This window comes from Akebia trifoliata, chromosome 3, assembly GCF_017979445.1.
Source record: "Akebia trifoliata isolate Shusen 1 chromosome 3, ASM1797944v1, whole genome shotgun sequence".
Taxonomy (NCBI): Eukaryota; Viridiplantae; Streptophyta; class Magnoliopsida; order Ranunculales; family Lardizabalaceae; genus Akebia; species Akebia trifoliata.
The window spans coordinates 4,855,097-4,881,538 of NC_141377.1; the positions used below are offsets into that span (position 1 = coordinate 4,855,097).

Below are 26,442 nucleotides of genomic sequence, written 5' to 3' on the forward strand. Positions count from 1 at the left end.
TGAGATTATGATTTGAGTCATACCTTTGTAATATTTGAAGAGTAGGTATGATAAATAACTTAAGAGATTGGGAGTAATAAATAAAATTTGAGGTGTCAATAGTAGCTCTAAAAATAGGAAACCGTGCTTCTCAAATTTGCTATATTGATGGAGTAGGAAAGTAGGAATCTAAAGGGGTTGTTTAATACTGCTTTTAAATGCGGTTTTTACTGTATTTAAGTTGAAAATTTAAGTTCGCATCTGCAATCACTATTTGATAGAAAAAAGTTGCGTAAAATACCTGTTATTTTTTTAATGCAAATATGAGAAGCTCGACAGACCATGATTTTTAAACTCGTCCGAAACTGAGACGTATCGTCCGAGTTAACTCGGTATCAGCACTAAATGAGATCAACTCATAAAGTATTTTGAGACGATCGCATATCGTGAGATAAGCGAGTCGTATTGGACGATATTTTCTAATATTTCAGGCGATGCAAGCAAGACAACGCAGAAAATAATTAACTCACGACTTAAATGGGATGTATCGGACGAGATATTCAAAATCTCATCCGAGTTAATCGAGATAAATGAGTTAAAGTCTCAACTCTCCATTCTTTCACCCTCAAATCATTTTTTTTTTAATTTTATATTTTTTCTGGTTCATTTTTAATAGGGATCATTTGTAAAATTTTCAAAATTTTTAAATGATTAAAAATCATTGTCTCAATGTCACAAAACGAGACGAGACAGATCGTCTGAGTCAACTCGGTATCGGATCTGAACGAGACGAGACGCGATACCGAGTTTAAAAAACATGCGACAGACCCTTTTTTTTTTTTTTGGGAGAAGCAAACACCGAATAACGGTTGAGGCGAAAAGACGTAAATACCCCCCATCTTCTCTCTCGACGAAACCCTGACTCTCTCGCACAGCTCTCTCACACAGCACACTCTCTCTCTCTCTCGCTCTCTCTTCTGCTCTTCTTCTCTTCTTCTCTTCGCTGTCGACAAAAGCTCGAACACGCACAGCTCTCTCTCTCTCTCTCTCTCTCTCTCTTCTTCTCGACACAGGTCCCTCTCCTCTTCTCGACAGCACCTCACATAGCACGCAGCTGTTCTCGGCAGAGGCTCACACAGCACGCCCAACGGTAGCCGATCTCGACACCAGCTTCTCCTCTCTCGACAGAGCCTCACACAGCACACCTGCGGCGATCGTTCAGGTATCCTCTCTCTCTCTCTCTCTCTTTCCCCTCAACCTTAGCCAAAGAAACCCTTGATTTTCATCTTCAAAATCAAAGGTTTTGATTGAGGTTTGTTATAAATTTCAATATTTTTTTCATCGTCAAAATCAAGGGTTTTGGTTGACTGATAATCGAATGTTATGGGTATTCAATAGTGTAATTTATAAATTTATAATTGTTTTTTTTTTTTTAATTGAATCCAACGTTATCATGTATTCGATGATCTAATTTATAAATTTATATAAATTTTTTTATTATAAATTGAATCGAATGTTATCTTGTATTCGATAATCTAATTTATACTTTTATAAAATTAAAAAAAAAAATTATAAATTGAATCGAATGTTATCGGGTATTCAACAATCTATTTTATAAATTTATAATTTTTTTTTTATAAATCGAATATTATCGGGTATCCGATAATCTAATTTATAAATTTATAATTTTTATTTTACAAATCGAATCGAATATTATCGGGTATTCAATAATCTAATCGAATACCCGATATTTTAATGTAGTTTATAATATCTGTTGGATTTCAAATTCGAATTAGAAAAAACAAAATCAAAATCCTAATGTAGCTTGAATCAAATCGAATATTATCGGGTATTCGATAATCTAATCGAATACTCGATATTTTGATGTAGTTTGTAATATCTGTTGGATTTCAAATTCTAATTGGAAAAAATAAAATCGAAAACCTAATGTAGCTTGAATCAAATCAAATCAAATATTATCGGGTATTCGATAATCTATTCGAATATCCGATATTTTGATGTAGTTTGTAATATCTGTTGGATTTCAAATTTTAATGATAATGTTACTCAAGGTAAAGTGACGGAAGCAAGTAAGAAGAATGAAAACTATATCTTGTATGCATTTGTTGGATGTATATTTTTCATATTTTTATTTATTTCAGTTTTACTTATTATATTAGTTATGGTTATTATGTTTAAATAATGTCGGAATATAAATGAGATATTATGTGAATGTGTTATCTATATATGATGTAATGTGGATGTTGGATTGCGTATTATGCAGGTATTTTGTTTATCAGGAAAATTTCATATGTTAATTTTTAAAAGGAGATGTTACCGAAATTTCTATAGAATTATAAAAAATTTATAATTTTTTATAGAATTATAAACTTTTTAAAATTAAAATAATAATTTTTATAATTTTTTAATATATATTTAGTGTAATTATATATTAATAATGGTATTTTGGTCATTTTTTTGCATTCTGGGTGCATTATCAACATTAATTATGCATGTATTTTGTTTATTAGAAAATTTTCTTATGTCCATTTTTAAGAGGAAATGTTGCCAAAATTTCTACAGAATTACTGTCTGATTTTGTAGATTTTCTTTACTTTCTGACTAATGTGCACTAGTTGTTTGTAAAAATTCCTAAGAGGATCACATCCATCCACAACTGTTGATTCCAATTACAACTTGTGCAAGTTCATTTAATCTAACCTCGTAATCTTACTTCTTTTCCAAGAATATATGGCACCTATGGTTTTATTTTAGTTTATAATCATTTTTTAGTGATTTTGGATGAAATAAAATCAGTCGAGGTTTTTCTGTTGGAACCCAATAAACAATCTAAGGTGGTCCCTACCTATTTGCATCAATTCAACTCCATCATTGAATCTTGTAGTTATACCTTGGATTGAGTGCTAGAAACCTACTTGTGGGTTTTAGGATCAATTGATAAGGATTGGATTAACCACCAATAAGAGTATTAGATAGGACCCTTGTTGGATAGGGTTTTTGTTGGATTTCAATATTAGGATTTGAATCTGATCCAATAACAATTGGATTGGGTTCTAATGGGATTAGGACATGGTGATCTAGAATTGATCTAATAGGTTATCAAAATAGATCTGAAGTTAAGGATTCATGATTTGTGACATTGGGTTGTTGAGTTTGTTCTTAAATTTAACTGATACAAAAAAAGAAAAAAGAATTTGTTCTTGGATTGAAATTTGGGGTTCAAGTTTTTTTTTTTTTTTTTGCTCTTTTTTTTTTTTTTTTTCTTTTTCTGTTAAGGATAAACATGTTAGGAATGTGTGATGAGGATGGTTCATCTTAAGCAATTGGAATAAGAATAAATAAGGCAAAGGTTTCTAGGGTCACACATGGGATCATCCCCACGAGAGTAAACACTTCTTTCATTATCTTCCTTTATTTTCATTAAAAAGGATAACTTCAATTCTTCAACCTAGTAAGTTTGAAATTAAATCAGTATGAAGTCTGTTTGGAAGCAAAGAGTAAGGGGTGAGAGTTTGATTTGTGTTGTTTGGGACTGTGAGTATAAAAAGAAAGTTGCCTACAAGTGATATTTACATAACTTCAATTTCCAGGGGAGGTTTTGCCAAAATTTTGAGAAAATTTTACAATAGCCTGTGTTTAAATGGATATTATAATAATTTTTATGGTTCACAACTCACAAAACGTGTTCAGGATGTTATTTAACATTAGGGGGGCAGAAAATAGTAACTGGTTGACTATAAGGTATTTTGGTATTTTTATTTTTTACTATAAGTCGGAGTAGTTCTCAAGTACCAATCTAACCTAAGAGTAATTCTGACAGTACTTCTCGGAGCTGGTTCCAAAGTGCATATCGTATCCCAAAGTACTTATCTAGCTTCTTCAAAAGTACTTCAACTCTCGCTCTTTCTCAGAGTACTTCTAGCTCCGCTATCCACATAGGCTAAGTCACTTTTGTTTTGTACTTCATACATCATTCAGAATAGTAAGTTCGAAACACAAAGGCCTGTCGATGTTTTCTATTAATCACCACTGAAATAACTCTCTCTCTCTCGCCACTTCATCACCACCAGGCACCAACATCAATTGCCTCTCTATCTCTCTCTATCTCTCCCTCCAGACTCTGTAAGTTATCCTAAAACATCTTTATATCTTCTTTTGGATGAAAATGGAGACAACATCCATGTTAAATGGAAGATTTAGTTCTTCAATTCGGTCTCACTCACACATGATTGCTAGTGCTTCTATGCGTATTAGTAAACAATTATGAGCTTAAAGACCGTTTCAATCATTCGCAAGAGCTCTATTCCAAGGTTTTTGTTGTTATTTTTTTTTTCATCTTGGAGACCTTTGCTTAGATCTAGAGTTTGGGACCTTTTTAGTGAATTAATCATATTTTTATGCTGAATTTTTATTCTAATCTCAGTGTGTTTGTAACCTTTTTTTTTTTTTAAATATATTTAGAAACTATGGTACGTTCAAAGCCACCTTCAAAGAAGCAGCAAAAGCGCGGTGTAGACTTCAAAGTAACCAAATACTCGCCCCTCTCCCCCTTCCCAACATTTAAAGTTATTATAGTTTTGTTCTATTAATCAGGAACTTTTCCTCCTCATATCCATTCATGCAGAAAATTAAGCGGAAGATCGGTCGTAAGTTGCCACCCCCAAAGAATGCTACTAACACTGAAATCAAATCCAAAGGTAAGTGTTGCCAACCAATGCTGTTGTTGTAGGAATTCTTCTCTAAGCAATCATTAGTTTGTTTGCACTGTTTTTTACAATATTTGTTTAGCACTACATTATTAAGTCTTGTGCTAGTCATTAACAATGAAAATATTGTTACATGTGATAAGGGCATAGTCACAAAAGAGAATTTTCAAAATACTCCGAATAAGGGACTAGCTAATTAAATTGGTGAATTGATGATTTATCTATTAATTGTGGAATATGATAACGTTTTTGCCCTTCACCCTCAAAAGTTTATTTTCTTCAACATTCAAATCTCAAGAACAAGATAGGATTTATAGGGAGGTTGAAGATGATGAGTTTTGGTAAGAAATCCAAAAAACATCATTTGTATATTTCCCACATCTTCCTGATTTTTATATATAACTTTCATGAATTTATTCAAATTAACCAAATTGAAGCCCATCAAATAATTAATGAATATTAATTTTGTTAATATGGATACGAGCAGCAATTGTTCTTCCTGAACAGAGTGTGGCATCAGAGAGAGTAGGCTTAGCTGTGAGCAAAAAGGGGTTGACATTGAAAGAGCTCCTTCAGCAAACATCTCATCACAATTCCAAAGTTCGCAAAGGTAGTATAACTTGTAAATGTTAATCTCTATCTATAGATTTTACTTCCATGATTGGCTTCTAACTTTTGTACTAGAGTAACTGGACTAAGATGCTTATATGAAATTTTCTTTCTTTGATGAAGATGCATTGATTGGTATTAAGGATTTAGCCCTTAAATATCCATCAGAATTGAGGTTACACAAGCTTGCCATAATAGAGAAGCTGCGTGAACGCATCAGTGATGATGATAAAGTTGTTCGTGAGACACTTTATCAACTTCTGAAGACAGTAATTTTCCCTGGCTCTAAAGAGGTAATTTATCAATTCTTTATTCTTTTACATAGGTACGTACCTGTTCCATAGATGGGCATGTTCTTCTGCTTTGCTTCTCTGTAACACGTTCTTATGATTCCACAATTGAGTTCGTTAATCAGTTACCACAAGATGTGCCTTCATATGCTTCTTCCTTTCATTTTCATTTGGATGGGTGCAGTTGAAGGGCTTGAATAGATGGAAAGGGGTAGAAGAGAAAAGACACGAGCATCCCCTTTTTGGGTTTAGCGGGTAAAAGAGGAAAGAAAATAAATTTGGAGGGGTATTATTGGAATATATAAACTTGTAGGGGTGTTTTTGGAAAGGGGTAGAATAGAAAAGATAATAAATTTGGGGATATTCTTGAAAGGGGAAGAAGAGAGAAGACAAAGGAGGGACAATCGTCATCGAGATATGTTGTTTACGGGAAGTATAAAGATAGAGACAAAGGAGTGGGGTCCACCGTTGTGTTTTATTATATAGATTTTTATAAAGGGGGACGATATCTACTGTACACCTAGGGAATGTTTCTATGTCAAAAGTTTAACAAAATTGGATTGTATATCATCCCAAACATCATTTTTCTTAATCTTCAAAAATGAATACATTATGTGCTTCTCTTTTGTCTTAGCTAGTAATTAACTGGGTTATAGCATGTATATTTTACTTAGAATAGTTGGTTATCTCTTTTCTTTTTCAGGAAATCCCAGGGCCTTTCACTTCCTTGATAATGGCCTATATTTTTAATGCTATGACACATTTAGCTGTTGATATTCGGTTGATGGCTTTCAAATTTTTTGACCTTGTTGTCCAGCACTACCCATCTTCGTTTCTATTGTATGCTGAAAAGGTATGTTATTCATTCTCTTAATATAATGTCATTATTTATAGTGGTGGACACTCTATATATGCGATACAACTATCTACATTCTTTTCTCTGTCACCAGAGTACTTCTGTCTGTTCTCAACTTTTCATTGATTCCACCGCTCAAATAGTATTAGTTATTGCAAGTCTTTTTGGTACTCATTATGTAACATTTTCCTTTGAAATTGGGCTAGTTTTGTATATAAACCTTCTGTCAGTTGATCTCTGCGGGTGTGATTTGGGACTGAGTGTTGTTTTATTTGAAGGCATTTTGTATATTTTCTCCCATAATTCATCAATCTGTATATATATTTTTCACAATTGAATAGCATATAATTGACTGTATAGCATGTTACTTTGATCAGCTGATCCAAATGCATACTCAGTTCTTAACTAATCTCCTGTAACCTTTGTCCAATTGCCAAGATTTGCAACTAGTTTCCTTCAAAAGTACGCTTCTTCACTTGGTTAGCGACTCTTGACAAGTTACCCACTCTAAATCATTTAATTCAGCGTGGTTTTGTTACTCCAAACTTTCGCTATCTTTGTAACGCGAATGGTGAGTTCGTGGACCATATCATGTTGCATTGTTAGTTATCCTATTCCATTCGGTCTCATTTCCTCGGGCTCTTCAAAATCTTTCAGGCATCCCCTAATTCATTGTTATCTTCATTCCAAAGTTGGGATTCATCCATGTTCACGGGAAGAAAGAAAATCCTTTGTAGGTTCCTTCCTTTCGCTACTACCTGAGGACTGTGGTTGGAAAGGAATAGGAGAATTTTCAAAGGGGTTGCTTCTTTGGATGAAGATGTTGTTTTGAGTATTTTGGGGCTGTTGTTCTTTTGGTGCAAGTTATGCACAAAATTCAAGGGTGAATTCTTTGAAGATTTTGTTTTTCACTAGGATTCTCTTTGTTGTAACTAGTTTTTTTTTGCTTTCTTTCGGTTGGTCATCTTTGCTTTTTGTTTGAACAAAAAATTTATTTATAAAAAAAGAAGAAAGATTTGCAACTACTGTCCTACATCGGAAATGACTAAATTTTAGTGAGAAGGATTACAGGAACGGAGATCTGCTATTTCAGATTTTGGTGGGAACATGGTCCATGAATATAGAATGCGACACTAACTTGCATTCTGGCTGACTTTTCCTTGCTTTAGATGACGTCAAGTATGAGGATCTGGATGCCTTTGTGCTGTGATCTATTATTTTAAAAATCAACAGTTTCTTGTATTGGTTAAGTTCTACATAAAAGAGTTTAAAATGAAGCTTGATCGCCGATCCGGACAGCTTTATGACATGATATACTGTTAGTTTTGAAATTGGTTACTTGGGAGTAGAGGTGCAACTTGAGCTTGGTTGGGGTCAACCCAACTTCATCTTCAGTCGTTTGGACAACTCAACCCAAGCCCAACAAACCCGAGCTTGGGTTCAATGTGCCCCTAACCTAACTTTGTATCAGATTTTGAGATCACACTAGAAGACCAAGTGGAGGCAGGAAAATACAACCAAGCCTGGTCTCAGGTCTGATTGGCATTGTGCAGTTGGAACTCTTATCAGGACTAGTTGTTTTTCTAACTTATATCTCAGGGATATTTTTTGATAGTTACCAATGCCTTAACAGGTTTAGTAATTTATGTCAGCAAACTTGTAGATGTTAGAGTTTCGCACTACTAGTCTAACTATATACACTTGCAACAAATAGGACATGACTGGTATGGTTATATTCAAGCAAGGAATCATATATTTGCAAGAGTAATCTCTCCGTAGTTTGGCCTTCTGTCTCTTGAACTTTATCTGGCTTCATATATTTTCTTCAGTTTATTAAGTTGACTTTTTTAAAAATAATATTATGAAGACTAGGTCCCACTGTTCATATTGTATTTGCTATTGAGTATGGTACTCTGAATTGTTCTCAATTTTGGGGTTCCGTATTTGTGTGTCATTCGTCATCATCATAGCCTTATCCCAAAGATTTGGGATCGGCTAAAAGAATCATGTTCCTCCACTAAATTTTGTCTAGAGCCATGTCTTCTCTTATTGAAAGTGTGTTCATATCTGCTTGCTATATCTCAATCCACTTTCTTTAGGGTCTTCCTATCGCTCTTTTAGAACCTTCAACAGTTCAACTTTTATACTCCTTTTCTTTATCAGTGTAAACTTCTATATTCTATCTAGCCATGTTGTAATAGGCCTTAGGTGAGCGTGCCCAAGCCATGTCAATGATTTTCTCTTAGTTTATTGTTTATTGAGCTGCTCCTACATTTTCTTGTATTCGGACATTTCTAATTTTGTCTTTCTTAGCTTTCCACTCATCCATCTCAACATCTTCATTCTACTACACTCAATTTATTAAAATGATGCGGCCTGACTACCCAACATTCAGTTCGATAAAGTGTCGCTGGTCTTACTGCTGTCTTATAAAAGCTTCCTTTTAATTGTATTTGTTTGTGAGTATAGTCATATTGTATGATTTCATATTCTCATTGTAATTGAATATGTTCACTTTTCTTGGTTTTGGCATGCGTGATTTTGCTAAGTTTCGGCAACCTTTTGCATCTAACAGGTTCTCCAAAATTATGAGGATATTTTGCGAAAGAACCACATCTACTTACAGGACAAGACTAAACTAAAGATTTCTCTTGTCGGGTTGGTTCGCTGCTTGTCTTTGTTACCGCATGTTGAGAGAGAAGTTGATCTATCACATGAAAAAGTAATGCTAAGTTTGCAAATTTTTGTAGTTATCTGTGAAATGTTGATATGCTTGTAATCTTTGGTGTTAGTTTACCATGTCCACACTATGGTTAGGTGATCAATTTGGCTGTGTATTATGACTTGGACCATAGAACACATTCTTTTCTAGAGTTCTGTTTATGAGGCCTCAGTTTCATCTTATATTGTATTTGACTTGAAGAAGGTTATTTGTCAAAATAGAAATTTGGCTGAAAGAAAAAAATTTGGTTATCATGATTTAAAATATTAGCACGTTAATGCATCTGAATGAAAAGGTCTGAATCACTTCTTCAGAGTTATTATCACTCACAATGTTAAAGAAGGGTCTGGATCCCTTCTTGAGAGTTAAACATTCCCAATGTCACATAATTGAATTAGGTTACAAATCTTAAGGGGCCAATTGGGATCTCATGTTGAAGTGTATAAAAATAAAACTTTGATTTTTTAATTTTCCATTTATTTGATCTTTTCAAACTAATTTCCAACAAACTTATTATTACCCTAAAAAAAGTTCGCAATAAAGCCAAGCAACTAAAATAAAATATGATTTCAGCTAACACATCAGTGATGTTGCTGTCATATTTGCTATGCATAACCTGCTAATTGACATTCATTTATTTGCGCCATGTTTTGTATTCGATGCTTTGACATAGCAATTGCTCTTATCATGTTAGAATATTCACATTTAATTTATATTTACACAGCTATGGATCAGGTAGTCAGTTAAGTAGATGCCTCCTTAGAGACTTGAATGCATCCCAAAACTTTCAAATTTGCTATTATTCACTCATAGGCTTTCAAAGGTTGAAAAAGGATGCCTTCTGCATCCTTATTTCTTCTTCTTGAAAATTCAGGCCAATGATTTCTCCTAGTAACTTTTGGTGAATTCAAATACTGAGATGTCGAAGTGAAATGGTGAACATATACAAGGCATGATTAAAGGATTAAAGAAAACTATATACGATTAATCAATGAGGAAATACTATCAAAAAGTTAATCAGAGATGTTATATTTCTATTATTCAATTACATCATATATGAATACATAGATTCATACTTCACAATAAAGAACACAAAAACTATATAATTCCATGATTCGTGTTTAGTGATTAGAGACTCTCTCTAACAAGTTCATGGTTTTTTCATCTCAGAACTAGTAGTCCTAAGCGCTCTCCAGTCGGGACAGTGGAAACAGTTCTAGAATGGGAGTGTCATCTTATATAAGAATTTCCTGCAACTAAGATCCTAACCTTCAAACCAATCATTTTCTTTTTGAATTTCCAGAAATGCAATGGGTAAAAATCTAGAGAAAAAATTATATATTGGATTGTTAAAACAAATCCTCAGATCAAGCCTAAGGTCCACTAATAAGATGGTCAGATTAACAAAATCATGCACCATTAACGAGACATAAAGTAAATTGATATGGTGGTATCAGGACCTTTATTTTTATTGTATGTGCTTTATTATTCCTATTTTGTGCCATTTATTTCTTTATCTCATTCTTGTGAACTTCTTAGAAAGCCTATTGAAATGGATTTGCTAATGAATGCATGAAATTTTTGGTTGCCTATTTGGTTCTTATGCTCTTCCTTTTACATTATTAGAATACTGATGCACGAGGGTCACTACATGCTTTTGAGAGCGAGATGCCTAAAGAACACTCTGGTATGTAAAATTATTTATTATCCCTTATCCTTGATTATGGTATTTTTGTTATTTTGCTCAAAGAGAGTTGAATACGCCCATTCAAAAGTTACTCAGTATTTTTCTGATTTTGATTTGGCAAAGTTTTCTGATTACTCAGTTTTTGCCATTGTTTATATATAAAAAAAGGCAGATCAAGGAAAAGTAGCAGAGAAAGATATTTGATTTTCACTCAGATTGCAAAGTTTTCTTTATTCATTTATTCATTGTCGTCATCATAAGCCTTATCCCAATTATATGGGATCGGTGCATTAGTTATATTCCTCCATCAATCCTATCTTCTAAATTCATGCAATGAATACCGATTACTGTACCAGTGAGAAAGAATTGCAACCATTTCAATTGACTCTTCTTTATTTTATCACCTATTTGGACTTCACCTATATTTTCATGAATTTATTTGTTTGAGTTCAATTTTTCCTAGTTTCCCCCTTCATCCATCTCAACTTCTTTGTCTCGGTAAGCATCCATAAAAAATTCTACCTTTTCATTCACCCCTTATCGTGCTTAATAGCTAATCACTATGTCAGCTGTAACATTACGCCAAGGGCCCCCCTCATTGAAATTTATGCCTTGGCTCCACTTAAAGTTACAGTTTGCAGCAATGTCTAAAAATCTCTATAGTTGAGAATGAGGGAATACATAAGCATCTTAAAGAAATGTACATTGTATCCCAATCGCAACATCTTAGGTTCACCTACGAATTTCTCAGTTGGATGTAATGTGTATCATAATGTGTTCAAAGTTATAAATATCTCCCAGTTTTCCTATGTAATTTGTTGCCCATGATCTTCCCTTTGGACTTGAATCCAAAATTTACTTGGTGCTCAGACTCATTCTTTATCTGACCTAGCTTGACTTTTAATTAGATTATAATATTTTTACATCTGAAGATTTTTATTTTATGAATTTCAAACTCTTAAATGATTTCTTCCCCATACCCTTTAGTCTCATTCTGGCTTTTAAGGCCCTATTTGGTGTAACTCTGCTTTCAATCAAATGGATCCGCATCTATTCGTTACAACACCAACTTTTGGCGACAGTGTTCAGGAAAGTGCTTTTTGGGCTCTAGAATCATTTCCAGAAGCTGTGGGGCATTTGGTGGAATCAACTAAAAAATAGCTTCTAGATGTGTGAAGAGTGAAGACAAGATGAATGAGATAACCTAGAAGTAGTTTGAGGCAGTTTAGTCATTGACTAAGTAAAGGGGACATTTTTGTCCCAGAATACTAATTTTCATCAAGCCCGGTTCGTTGCAAAAGAAAGAATTTAAGCGGTCCTGGCACCTTCAACTTCTGGCTTCTTGCTTTTGTGAGAATCCAGAAGCCACCATGAAAAATGATTGACTCCGGAAAGAGCTTTTGATGGGGGGATGCTTAAAAGCTGCCCCAAAACCAACCTAATTAATTTACATCATGGCTACTGACTTGCTGGAATCTTGTACTTAGGTGCTACCCTTGCTTTGGAATTTCTCGAGTCTTAGCCACTTTTGGCCCTAAAATAGTTCATATTATCCTTTGCTAGCTTATGGATTATACTTATCACTTGTACCTCTGAAGTGTTGCAACATGGCATGTTATGTTTAAAATATCCATATAAACTTGTTAAAGCTAAGTCTTAACATTTTTTTAGAAGGGTCATTTGCATTTATTTTCCTTATGTTGTTTGTTAGTCAAGTCATATTCAGTTTTGGGGAGGATTTACTGAATGATTCATTCACTAATGTATTTTTAATCATTCTGTATATTATTGGTTTACTTTAATATAATAAATTAATAACTTGTTGTGTAGGTGTTTCTTCCATAGACAAGAAACTAGAAGACCTTATGCAAGTTCTGGTCAACTGTTTCCAAGAGCTTGCTCCATTGGCTCGTGTGATGCCACTAGCTGATGCTCAGACATTTGATTGCATGTCATGTGTACTCCAAAGCATAGATCTTGCAGTCAAAATTTTTTTCTATGGGGTTGAGAAGCACCAAACAGGTTTTGGAGTTTCTGTTACTTATATGCATGAAGGACCTGATTCAACAGAGCAGAGAGAGACTACCATTCTCATATTAATGAAGAAATTGTTTGAATTGTTTCCTCTTAGCTCAGTGCATCACCCTACAGAAAAGGTGGGCCCTTTGTTCATGTGATATTCACGTTTGTTCACAAGTGGTTTTGTGTTCACTACGATCTTTTATAGTTTTACCACTGTCATCTTCATTCGTAATCTCCAAATATCGACACGCATTACTGTACCATCTATATTGTAAAGCACAACTGTGGACCCCACTCCCTTTATCCTCTAAATAAAGAGGGCTGGGATTTAATCTCCCTATGGGTCTCGAGAAAAATCTTTTACTTTATTCTCTTTCCTCATCTATTACTTTTCAAGATTACCCTTCCAACTTTACCTTCTCTCTTTTATCCCTTTCTAAGGACACCCCTCCAACTTCATTATATTTCTTTCTTTTCCCCCCTTGTTCAATCATACCCCTAAATTTATTGCCTTTCTTCTTTCCCCCCCTTTTTCAATAATACCCTTCCAAACTTTATTGTTTTTCAGCACGGGCAAACTCTAGTGCCCTTTTAAGTTTAATCGATTTGTGTTATAGCTTATGTTTGAGCAACGTTAAATTTTGGATGGTTGGAAATCACCCTTGTGGATAACCTCAATTTCATTTTCAGTTGGTTGTGAATTTTTTGTTTCAATTTTTTCAGTTGAGCATGGCACATTATGTTTTTTCCTATTTAGTATTTTATGTTCCTAATTTATCACCCACCTAGTTAGTGAAGCCTCTCATTCCTCTTGGCTATAAAATATTCAAAAGAGAAACAATTGGGATCTAATACTATTTTTAGCAGTTCTGTCTTTAATATAAACATTCTTTTATGTGTCATCTTGCTTTTATGGATGCAGACTTTTGTATGATTTGAAATCATATTGGCCGGTTTCTAAATTATATGCAACTTATCTGTCATATTATACATTTATGATAAATTATTTTTTTTTTTCGCAAAACTGTTACAGCTCATCCTGTCCTTCCACGTGGGAAATTGTTTTTTTTTTTTTTATTTGCAGAATTATTTGCTTTTTAATCATTCTTTTATAGTTCACTTACTGGAGTTCTTGTAGCTTGATTTGGACTAATTATGTGCCTCGTGTCAGGATGATGACAGATATTACATCTTGAATGTTGGAATTACTGAAATCTTTCTGCACATTAGTGCATGGATCGACACTCCTGCTATTTTGATGGAAAAGTTCCTTAAGTTTATAGAAAATGCACTGTCAGGGCAGGTTGGCTTCATTCCTTCATATCACGAGTTCACTATATGAATATGTGGTGATTCCATGATTTTCTCCTGAATTGTTGATGTAATTATCATTCTCAGATTCCTATATTGTATATCTACTGTAAGATGAGCATGGTTTCTTGGGCTTAGACCCATAGCTCAGTTGGTTTGACACATTGGAAAACAACTTTGAGGTCGTGGGTTCAAGTCCAGCTTACCCATAAAAAAAACATTGTTTCTTGGACAGCATTACTTTGTCTACTTCTTACTTTAGGATCTCTTTGGCTGCACTCCTCGTATTGAACTAACATGGTAAGTCTAAACAGGAGAATTGTACCATCCACACAATTTGTGACTTCAATTGGAATCCTTGTATTATGAACTCTAGAGAGTGACTAGATACATTTGTCTGGCATTTTCATTGTTTGGCCCTCAATGTGTATTTGGACTCATTTTACAGTATCCATATTTTGAAATATACTTATTTCATGTTCTTTTTCTTCTTTTCTTTCAATTATATCCTCTTTAGTAGTTAGCAGTGAGATGATTAGTGCTACATTTACATGGACCACAGGTTAAGTCCTATTATGGTCAATGAGGCTTGTCCTAGCATGTTTGGATTATGATAGAGAGTGTAGCACATACTGCCCTTAAATGTTAGTTAATGCCCTCTTTATGCTTACAACTGAGTTTAGTTCTGCTGAACTCCACACTTCAACTCCAGGAAGCTTGGTTGTGGTTCTTTGCATGACAAGACACATAAGATCTAGTCTGAAATCTTTTTCCTATGAGTGTCAAACAAATTTTACTCAAATATGATCAAATTTAAGTTTATTTCTGTAGAGGTTGACTTTACTTTGGTTTGGCATGAGAAGTTGGCTTGCCTATTACCATAGTTAGTCTCAAATCCAATAATTTGACAATACCAGTAGTATTTTTTATGTTTTTTAAAATTAATTTATTGTATTGATATTATAATGCTAGGTTCCCCTTCTTAGGTGTTTGTAAATTAATGTTTCTTGCTTATGGCTGTATTGATTGGTGTAAAATAACATGTATTTTATCATCATCAAGTCATCTTCATAATAACCATTTTAATTATCATCTTTTGCAGATTTTTGGTAATACGCGATCTAGTAAAGCACTCCGTGAAAAGCATTTAGTGTCGTTGCTTCCATTTATTCCCAAACTTGTATCACAAGCGACTAGCAATTGGAAGTTCCGCCTTCTACAGGTTCGATTTGTTTGCTTTCAAATCACACATGTTCCCTTTTTAGAGGTCAAGCTTATTAGTGACGTTTAAAATGGCATGCTCTTGGTCTATTTTGCATTCTTGAATTATAAATGCAAAGTGATTTTCTGCTTATTTTGTTGCAAATTGCATAGATACTGTGTAGTGATTTTCCGTTACCACTAACACCTTGAAATCTGCAATGCTTTGTGTCTGTACTTGACCATTTTCTTCGCCATCAGACACTAGTGTGGTACCTGCCAAACAATCTCCAATGCTTAAGTTCAATGCTCAATAAAGTTTTAGGAATTTTACCCTAAACTTAGCATATCCACTTCATATTTATAGGTCTTACCTCTCTAAACCCTTATTTGACACTTTCTTGCCGCTACACATCTACGATCAATCCCTTGATCTTAGGTACCAATGATTATCCATTTTTTGCAATTCACGCTGTCAGCCCGAATCCACCCCTCATATCTTCTCCCGAACGAGGTACCACTTTTCCTGTTAATAATAATTCGCTAGTGCAGGAGGGATAAGTTCCTCGTCCCAGCTTAACACTAATCTCAAGGTGACATCTGTCTGGCCCTGATCTGTTGTATACTTTTTCTTGTAAAGCTATGAATTCCAGTAATCAATGCATCTCTTCAATTATGTTAGTCTTAAAATATTCCAGTTCGTCATTCTCAAAAATCTAAAATTTCCTTTCCAAAATAATGCTATATAATATTTTCACAGAGAATAAATTTTATAAACTTGATTGCAGGCATTTACTAAAGCATTTAAAGAATGCAAACCGGAGTCCTCCCTGAAATTGGCTTGCCTATCTGCAATAGAGAAAATGCTACTCCCTGTAAGCTTCTTGCTCCTTAACCTTTCTTCTTTTCTTTTTCAGTAATGCTTTCTGTCAGCTTGCTTACCACTCGTAAAAGGGATCATATTTTGGGATAAAACACCATTCTGTTTACTCACATGAGTGTTTAGGACTTTAGCACATGCATTTCAGAAGTTCTGTAGTGCATGGTGACAAAGTCGGGATTCAGAAAAATACTGCAGAAAGAAAATTCGAAAAAAAAGGGGGCAAAATTCAGAAAAAAATCGAGGAGAAATTGGTAATAAAATAAAAATATATTGTTACTTAATACAATATTAAACAAAATTTCTTATAAAATGTAATAGAAAAATATACTTTTCAGAGCTTTGTGAATAAGTCAGGATTAAATCTCGATTTGAAAGAAGCGTGAATTAATCATGACTTTTTCAAAAAATTGGAGAATTTTGTCACTATCTTTTAGTGCACACAATTCAGAAGTGTTGACCCGTTTTCTTTCTGTTGCAAGTCACACATGGAAGGTACGTTGTTATTAGATACTAGTGATCTGGGGATATTAGGCCATCAGATTACTTGGATACAAGAGCTTTCTGAGTTGCTGATCCAATTGGGCAGTAAACACCCTTCTTCTTCTAAGGTATGCTTTTATTTCATTCTATCATTTGATTCTACTAACAGATTGGTGCTCCACTCACATCCAAGTCTCCTTTGACAATTATGAACAAGTATGAATCAGGCGCTTTATTCAGTGCTGATCGTTGTGTTGGCTTTGCTTCATGTTTAAACATCTGCTAATTTTTATTTTGAAATGTAATGTTCCTTGTAGGTTGTTTTGCATCTTCAACTTCGCCTAGGTCAACGTGTTCCCATGAATTCTTCTCTTGCTTGGGAGTATGATAACATGCAGCATTTGTTGCGAGGGTTTTACTGTACATTTCTTGATGAGAGCAAGGATCAAGGTAACAGAAGTGTTTGTTAATTAAATTTAGAGATTCTATTGCCACACCAAGTTTTGCTAACTCCACCCCAATTCGTATGTAAATCACCAAAGAATTAGCACACATCTTGGTGTGGCATTAGTAAAAGTATGTAAATCTATCCATACTTGGCCATATTGCTTAGCTTCTTTCTTGGTCATCACCTCTTTTTTTGAAGGCGGTATAGAATATGGGCCTTTCATAAAGCTCCCTAGAGATTGCCAAGAACTTGCCGTTTGTTCCTTGTATTACTTCTCCACTTTGGATTCACTTCTGCTCAAGTCTTTAGCTTCCTGTTGCCTATGTGAGTACTACAGTTAAATAGATTCCTCTTTATGAATTTTTATTTTTATTTCTTATCCGATGACAGAACTTTATGTAATGGGTGAGTGACTTCTTCTGTTTTCTTTGCTTTCTTGAGGTAGGTCTCCTTGACCTCCTCTTCATTTCCTTTTGCAATAAAATTTTACTTATCAAAGAAAAGACAAAAGAAGAAGGAGCACTTACTGATTTGGTGATTAAGAGTTGAATTGACTGCCTTTTCTCAGTGAAAATCTGAATTACATAATTTTGCTTGCGAGCAGGAAACTTAAGACACTAATGTTTTATGGCTCATACTATGTTCAACTAAAAACTTTGTAGACATTTACATGCAGAAAATAAAAATAAAAATAAAAAATGTCTTCTTCGTTGTAAAATACTTTCTTTTCACATTTTGTATTTTTTCCTCGTTTCTTTGGAAAGCTTTATGTTAGTGTTAAATATTGTGATACCTAGTTGTTCATGCTATGCTACATTTATTGAAGAGATATTTACGAAAACGTGACCAACTTTTGACGAATTTATGATTCAGGCTCAATGTTCATTTTAATTACCAAAACGTGAACGGTAACGATATCAGAGGTTTTAAAGAGACAATTTTGCAGGTTTAAAGTGACAATCTCACAGATTTCGCTACTTTTAGTGAGATCACCACTAAACAAACCAGGGAGTTTGTCACTTTAAACCTGCAATCTCGTCAGTTGAAAAACCTGTGGTTTCGCACGTTCACATTTTGGTAATTAAAATGAACAGTTAGCCCGAATTGTAGATTCGGCTCACGAAATGGTAATTTACCCTTTATTGTAACCTAGTTTATTGTTATGTCAACATACATGACCAAATTGGGTTGGTGCAATATAGAATTGGCTTCACGTGCAAGAGTAATCACTCTTGGGCAGGCCAATATATTAAAATTTTCTCAATAGATTTATATTATTCCACCCTTGGAAAGAAAGTCAAGATGAAACGTGAGTCACAGAAAAAGTTGGAACTTCATCCACGTAAAAAAGAGAAATGAAAGAAAGGGAAAAGTTGAATTTCTCTTTAATGACACTGAGTAGGACACCTAGTCTATGGTCAATATCATATACTTGATTGGTTTAACTTTATTAGGTGATGGCTCTACGTCTGCCATAACTTATATGATGTGATATTTTGAAAATGAAATTTGTTTTTCTCATTCCCTTGCCACTTGAACAACAGGTGAAAGTTTGGACCCATTCATATTACTTCGAATCATAGAGGTTCTGCAGTCATCCTATAAAGCTGGACACATCCAGATTGGAGACCATATCAGTTTTCTCATCACACTACTTGCGCGTTTCAAAGTTTTTCCGGGTAAATTTCCATCAGTTATTTTGCCAAAAAATTCCCCTTAACAACTTTTACCATAATAGGAAATAAGGATCTATTATAATGACGTATAAGAGAACATACAAAATTAGGGGAAGTATTCCTAAGTTACAAAATATATTATTATGCACATCAGTTAGCTACTGGAAAGCATGCTTTTTATTATAACTGATGAAATGAGCCATAATCTGCTCTGTCAATGTTGTATAGCTCATCACCATTTTGATGATTCAGCCATGGTTTTTAGTTAGGAATGCTACTGTGAGATGGTTCTAAGTTCTAACACTAAAAACCAGTCACATTCATTGAGTGCAAGGTGTCTCCTCCAAGCAATATGGAATCCATTTTCTGAGCCAATAAAGGAAGTTATCTTCTTTTTTCCATACCGATAGATGTTTGTCAATCTATGTCCTTCTGTTGGTTTTCTTGCTGATATTATAAAACAAATTTTGTTGCCTTTGAAGCTACTGGCTGATGGACACTGATACTCAGGACAAATACAGAACAACAAAACAATGACCATAGGTGCATAGCTGTTTGAGAAATGTCCTGTACATGTTAATTACTTGAGAGCTATCTAACAAGGACATGGACATGGTGCACTGGTGTCCAACATGGATACAAGGTGTCTGACATGGCACCTTTGAGAAAACTGAGAGTCAACTCGTCCATAAACATATATTCAGAAGTTTTTTTTAAAAGTAAAATTAGAAGAAGAAAACACTTCTATACACCATGACCTAGTAAACGTAGATTTCTAATATCAAATCATGGTTGTGTAAAGCAACTTAATAAACTAGTTTATTGGAGGCTGATTACAACAACCCTCTTTTAGAAGTCATTTTTTATAGTAAACCACTAAAGTGTGGTACTATGGTACACTTAAGTGCATGGGGTGTGTCCGTATGTCTATACGTGTCTGACATGGCTAAAAATCCTATCAGTTTCATGTTCGTGTTACATAGATTGACAATGTTTTTTTGATAAGTTTAAATTTTATTAAAAGGGGGACAAGATGGCCCCGAAGAGCAATCTTTCTTTGCTATCATATTAACCCAGAAAGCACGATCCTTGTAATGGCAGTTCTCTTGGAATTGAACACTCAAACATCTACTGTGGGAGTGAGAACATTAAACATTCTGGTGGCATGTGCAAACGCACATGTATGTATCAGAAAGACTTATCAGTAATTTAAAACATTGACTAAAGGGTTTTGAATATTACATAGTAAAAAGGATATTTTTGTAAATTTGAAAACTAATCAATGTTATTTGTAGGAACTTGGGTTGCAATTTTCTTGATCATTGACCAAAATGACCTTGATTATATTAAGTTTAAATGTAAAGGTGGGGGCGTTTATGGGATCCAAAATTTAGTGTCAAACCACTTCTACTTTGCCTTCTCTCATTATAATAGTACAGATGTTGTCAAGATCTTACCTAAGCAGTACCATCTACTCTGTATTTCATGATACATATGGGGTATAAAATTTATGTGGCTAATGGGAATTGTAAATCAGATATTTAGTGAGGGTTCATAGTGGTTCAGTGCTAAGAGTGAGGATTGCACGTTGCTCAGGAGATTTTAACTAATAATTTTTTGGTGAAATTGGGCCTAGACACAGCTACGTTGGTTAACATGTTATAATGCAACTTTGAGATCATGGTTCAAGTCCAGCTGACCTATCAAAAAAACAAAAAAAAAATCTTCTCATAAAACAATATCTAGTCTGCAGCCCCTATATCTGTACTCCACATCCTTGAATCTGTATTTTACATTAGATTGACCTTTTCTCTGTCATTCTCTTGTTTTTAATAATTCTCTAACTTCTGACAAAGCATGCATGTATCTAAAATGGTTGGAAACACTGAATATTTTTGGAAAAGATGATAAGCAATAAATAGTGTCGGGGAATAATTCTTTACTGCGATTTTATTGAGTGTTCCTCTGAGAGAGATTCTCATTTACTTCTCAGATCCAGAACTTTCTTGTCAGTTTAGTTCCAATATGACTGATGGTTGCTATATTTGCAGAAAAGCAATACAATGTTATGGAGACTGGTGAAAAAAACTCAAATCGTAGAACTTTTAAGGCCATTACCCGTGTGATCTGTTCTTACCTGTCTCAGATGGGTGATGATGCTCTTGTTCTTCAGATGTTACAGAAAATTATGCTCTATGAGATGGTAGATTGACTAAACTATCTCCTTTTTATTATGTCTCTTTTCAGTTTTCATTATTCTTGATCATCTGAATGTAAAATTTGTGTGGATTGCTTGAATATGTTATCATCTTTACATTTAATTATTTCCCCAAAATACTTTTTGTTGCCGCCTGATTTATTTTTGGTGGATTTATCCTGCAAACTTGAAGTGTATGCCTCTTACAGTATTGTCTTTTTGGAATTTCAGTCCCTCAGGCCACCTTTGGACAACATGTGTTCCATGCTCAAAGTGCTTGCTTTGCTGGACTCCAGGCCAACAAAATTGTCTGAGGAGAGTGTTCCAAATTTAGGCAACTCCCTTATGGGTTATTTGATCGATGCTGCTTATGTAAGTCTTCAACTTCTCCAAAATTTGCAACTAATATTTTCACAAGCTCGATCTTTTTTTCTTATTGTTGATAAGTATAAATTTTGTTGAAACGAAGAAAAAAAAGAGCTAAAAGGAGGTTGAGAAGCCTACCTAGACGAGAATAAAACAATACAATTTGACAACCTGACAACTATCTATAACTACCCAAGCTGTTGCAAGATACAAGCTCCTACCTAAGTAAAAGAATCCTTAGGAAAAAAAAAATTACAGTAGCCCCTTAAACTCAGGAAACTGCTTACATCAAAAGTAAATAAGACCTAAGATGCATGTAAAAAAACATCTAAGAGAGGGTTCGCCTTCCATTGGAAGACTGTCATGCCTCTCCTTCCACAGGTTGAAATGGGTCAAGCTATTGGAAGATTAATCATGGTGGCATACAGTATGAAAACCCCCATTTTCTTCATCCTTTTGTTTTGGTAGGACTGTTTTCTTTGCTAGTGCAGAGCATGAATCACAACCTTTGAGAGAAAGGTCCAATCACCATTCTCTTGCATAGGTCAATAATTCTTGAGGAGGCCTTGAAGCTTTCTAACGAATGGGTGATCCCTTTTATCTGTGGTTCATACAAATGTTCAGTGCTTTTAGGATTGCTTTTCATGGGTTGAAAGAGATCGACCAGGAGACATTTGTCTTAATTTGTCCTTCATTAGATATAAGGTGAGAAAAAAGAGGGGGGCAGCGTTCTTAGAAGAACTCCATCACAGATGAGGGAGAGTCTCCTTCATGGAAATGGTGGATATCACTGGAGAATCGATACAACTTAGTCTGATACTGAGTTTGTGTTGTGGCCTTTGAATGTAAGAACAAAGTTTGAATAAAATATGGGGGTTAGTAAAGGTCCCGCTCACTCTCGTATGTACCCTGCAGCGCCATCTGGTAGCAAAGTGACTAGGGGAGGCATGGTCCTGGGTTTTGACAAGTTAAGCAAGTTGATTAGGTCGGCACTTCCCAATGCTAATCTATGTTTGTGGGACGGTCCCATACTAGCACTCGTTCGGTTGTATGTTCTACAAAGTTGGATTGATTGATAGGTGTTGATACTTGTTTGTGATGATATATCAAGTTACTTGTAAGGTTATCCTTTTGTCCTCGTGTATATTCCTTGTCTCGCTTCCTCTAGAACATGGTTTTCTTCAATTCAGGTTAATTTCTCGAGTATGTTGAGAACTTCAATCGTATTATTCTCATTTTTATTTTTATTTTGTTTTCAAATATTGGTGGAACAAGATAATTATCAACCTTTTTTTTTTGAATTGGTGTAGTACATTCCAGAAAACAGTGATGAGTCTACAGACAGTGACCGGATACGCATATGCAAATACTATCTCCTACCTTGTTTCATCCTATTCAATCGAAGTGAAAGACTTTTAAGTGTGGTGTTGAACTTAATGGGATCATCAATAGCCGTAAATAATTCATCTGTTACTTCTCATCGTGGCACCCAACATGCACTTGACCAGCCAAGTAGGATCAGTGCAATTGCTTCTATCATCCTATTCATGCATAAGGATGTGAAAATCCAGCAATGTCTTTCTTCATGTAAGGCAGAAATCAGGCAGATTTTGCAGAACATACCATCTGTTCAGGTACGCCATTGGATCTCAAAGTCTTTTATAACTACTGAGTTTTCTTTAACTTTGGCTATCTAAATATTTATTTTGTACACTTGAAAGCAGATGCAATTTTTGTTTGCTGCATAGAACTAGATTACTTGCTTAAGTGGGAGCATGATAACTAGTGACACTGATATTTTAAAATTATCTATTGGTTCATATCTAAGGTGCAAGGAAAATTAATTGCCATATAATCACCCAAAGGTGTTCTTAAATAAAATTTGAAACCTTCACAAATAAGTGTGGTAAATATGTACCACAAGGTATAATACTGACCGGTCATTTTGCACTTTTAGACTATCCTGGTGGACTATGTCATGTTTTAACTGTCTCTGCTTGTCTGTATGGAGATGGTCTATCATATATCTTCGCTGAGAACAATTTTTATTTATTTATCAGTGAAACGATTTTATTAAAGGAGGACAAGATGGCTCCATGAAGAAGAACTACAAACAAGACTAATTCCTACCTTTACAAACCAAATCCCATCTAAACATAAAGTCCTCAAAGAAAAACCTTTGAACTCTCTAAACTGTTTACACCTCTTAGTAGGATTTGGACTCAGATGAAGCTCTGACCATGAAAACCTATAATACATATAACAACTTCCTGGGTTGAGTTTTCCTTCCCTTCAAAGATTCTTCAGTTCCTTTCCTTCCATAAGTCCCAGCAAACTGCAAAGGGAACAAGTTTCCACAAAATTCTCTCTGCCAGATGGAGTCGAGGACTTCCAACTTTGAAATAATTGGGTAAGCAAGGATGACACCCAGAGATTTGGAACAAGGATAGAAAGTAAGACCAAACTTTGCTGGCAAAACTACAATGAATGAGAACATGATCAACTGATTCCCCGTTCGAGTTATACCTGAAAAAGAAGTCAGCAGAGACGACTTTTATTGTTAATCATGTTTTTCAAATAGAAGTCGAGAGAGAGAATTTTTTTGCCCACCCCCCCGCCGGCGAAGTTTTTGAACTTAAAAATTTTCAGTTCTTTATTTCCACATTTCGAATTCTTTATCCTTAAATCATTTGCACCTAATTTACTGGTTCTCCTCTTTGTCTTTCATGCAGTCATCAAATGAAAGCAACTTGAGTCTTGAAGAGAGACACAAAATACAGCTTGCATTTGATCAACTGAAGACGACAACAGGTTGATTACATTGCTCAAATGGCTGATGGTCTCAAAAGAATTTCAGGAATAGAATGACTGGCACATGTAAGTCTTTGAACTGTTATCTTGAACATATTGTTACTCTTGTTTTTGGGTGGCTTGCATATTCAAATCATAGTTTCATGAAGAAGTAGCATTCAGTTATCTTAAATTCATTTTATCACGTGCATGTCACCAAGGAAACCCACCTATAAAAAAAATATAATGCAACTAACCCATGTTGGAAAACTAAGTGCAATAAAAACTTAACGTGACTCCAAAGATCAAAGTAAAATACCATTACCTTTTAGACCTTCCCCATTATGCCCACACTTGGCATGATAACTTACTAAAATAACTTATTTGCTAAGGTGTGATACATCCACATTTTGTTGTACGCATGACCTTCAGGTCGGAATAAACTATTCCCAAGTTATAGTGATCATCAGAGGTGCTCGAACAAATCGGATATGTTGAAGATGTGGATAGTCTCAATAATGCATGAGCCAATCTTCTTGAGTTTTAACTTGTGATAGGTATGAATCAGGAATCTTATTTTTTATAGATACACCATTACTTCATCAGCCTCTCTGAAGTTTTTACATCTTTGATGGGTATCAGTATTAGCCTTGTACATAGCATTACTTGCTTCCAAACACTTACGTACTTGATCATGGATCTCATGAATGTTCTAGGCCATTTCTTAGGCATCTTAATTTTTTCATGATTTGGTAGACTGGTACCAAATCAAGTTCATGAGATGCCTTTCATCCATAAACAACTTCTAAAGGTTTACATCCCAATGAGTGGTTTCTTCAAGAATTACAGACGAACTCAGCTTGATAAGAACACAGCACTTCTCTAGGCTCACGTAGAGTCTCTTGTTGTAAAATTCCAAACAATCCACACTTATGTTGTTCATGCATCTCCTTGTCCGAAGTATTAACCAAAATATCATCCAAGTAAACAAAAACAAAAATTCCTATTAAAGGCCTCAATTTTTAAAATGACCCTCATGAAGGTACTTGGTGCATTGGATAGCCATCTTCCATTTATCTCAGGATCTCATACGGATTTGATGATATCTACTTCTAAATCAATTTTAGAAAATATTTGGAACCAATTGGCATAATGAGCTAGGGACCTCAATAGAACTGAGAGAAATATGATTCAAGTTTTTCAGCACTTCAATGCTGAACAACAAAAGTCTATACCTTTAATTGTTTTGATTTGATGAGGTCATGGCTTGATCGAGGTCGAGTGTTTTCAATGGTATATAGTGTTGTGGTACGAACAATATTTTATTTTTCTTGGTTGTGTTTTATAGATCACAAACGTCATGTTTGTGAAAAAACTCCAACGAACCATTTTAGTAGTTTATTGAATAGCTTCTACCGGAAACTGCTACTATACTAATATCTCACCTCAGTTTTCCTTGACCCAGTGATTCGAGAACAACTTTGCGGATAACAAAGCAGTGTTGCAATAGAGATTAACGAATGTTATGTTTTCATCAACGGTGGGGATCTGCAGGGAAGATTGTCAACAAGCATTCTTGATTCTTGAGCAGTGGCTTAAGTTGGCTAATCCGTTTCACATTGTTATACATTTACAGCTCCAAATGTTAGTTTCCAGCAGAAACAGTAGGGACTATTTTCCAACTTCTCATCAAGTCTGCAATTTTGAATTGACACTAGCAGACTTGAGGGGCTAATGATTTCAATGTATATAGCCATTGAAGTCTAGGAAACCTTGTAAAGAAAGTTAGAGATGTATTTGCCCATTAAGTTAAATGTATGATTGAGCAAGACCTATAACTTGCGGATTACATTTATTTTATTTTATTTTATTTATAAATTTCAGAACCAGGCCAGTGGTTACTCTTAAATTGGAATCCATTCGTGTTATTCCATAATAATCTTGCGCTTTTGTTTTATTCTGTTGAGGGCATCTTGTCTCCCCATCAATAATATTTTATACTTATCAAAATAAAAAATAAAAATCTATTAGTCTGAACTATGGTGAAGGATGAAGTATGAGTTGAAAAAAAAAAAAAGTTAGCTTTAAAAAAGGGACTAGTTGCACACTACTAGTTGTTGGTTCCACTTTAAAATTAAAAAAAAATTATTAAAATTGATTTTAACTACTAACTGCATTTCATTATATGATAATCTTATA

At 34.6% G+C, this 26,442-nt stretch overlaps 1 protein-coding gene across 7 annotated transcripts; it reads left to right on the top strand.

The window, feature by feature from the left end:
• Nucleotides 1-831: 831 nt before the first annotated feature.
• Nucleotides 832-26,182, top strand: LOC147405672 (ARM repeat superfamily protein). Of its 7 annotated transcripts, XM_086433465.1 has the most exons (23): nucleotides 832-1,201; nucleotides 3,691-3,741; nucleotides 3,821-4,122; nucleotides 4,462-4,523; nucleotides 4,625-4,697; nucleotides 5,194-5,316; nucleotides 5,439-5,608; nucleotides 6,309-6,458; nucleotides 9,037-9,183; nucleotides 10,810-10,870; nucleotides 12,701-13,026; nucleotides 14,064-14,195; nucleotides 15,306-15,425; nucleotides 16,192-16,278; nucleotides 16,766-16,894; nucleotides 17,084-17,216; nucleotides 17,413-17,538; nucleotides 18,759-18,893; nucleotides 20,942-21,093; nucleotides 21,319-21,459; nucleotides 22,764-23,087; nucleotides 24,186-24,330; nucleotides 25,709-26,182. In XM_086433465.1, the coding sequence occupies exons 4-22, from the start codon at nucleotides 4,467-4,469 to the stop codon at nucleotides 24,267-24,269; spliced, it is 2,670 nt and encodes an 889-aa protein (XP_086289591.1). In that variant the 5' UTR covers nucleotides 832-1,201; nucleotides 3,691-3,741; nucleotides 3,821-4,122; nucleotides 4,462-4,466; the 3' UTR covers nucleotides 24,270-24,330; nucleotides 25,709-26,182. The 7 variants fall into 7 exon arrangements, with proteins under 7 accessions (XP_086289591.1, XP_086289592.1, XP_086289589.1 ...); XM_086433466.1 differs by lacking the exon at nucleotides 3,691-3,741; XM_086433463.1 differs by lacking the exons at nucleotides 3,691-3,741; nucleotides 3,821-4,122 and adding an exon at nucleotides 24,676-24,800 and having other exon boundaries at nucleotides 25,694-26,182.
• Nucleotides 26,183-26,442: the final 260 nt, after the last annotated feature.

Bases quoted from the DNA above. Each gene is read 5' to 3' on its own strand.
- LOC147405672 (XM_086433465.1), top strand. From the start codon at position 4,467: ATGGTACGTTCAAAGCCACCTTCAAAGAAGCAGCAAAAGCGCGGTGTA. The intron at 4,524-4,624 runs GTAACCAAATAC...CCATTCATGCAG, and splicing joins AGCGCGGTGTAGACTTCAAA to AAAATTAAGCGGAAGATCGG. The intron at 9,184-10,809 runs GTAATGCTAAGT...TTACATTATTAG, and splicing joins TTGATCTATCACATGAAAAA to AATACTGATGCACGAGGGTC.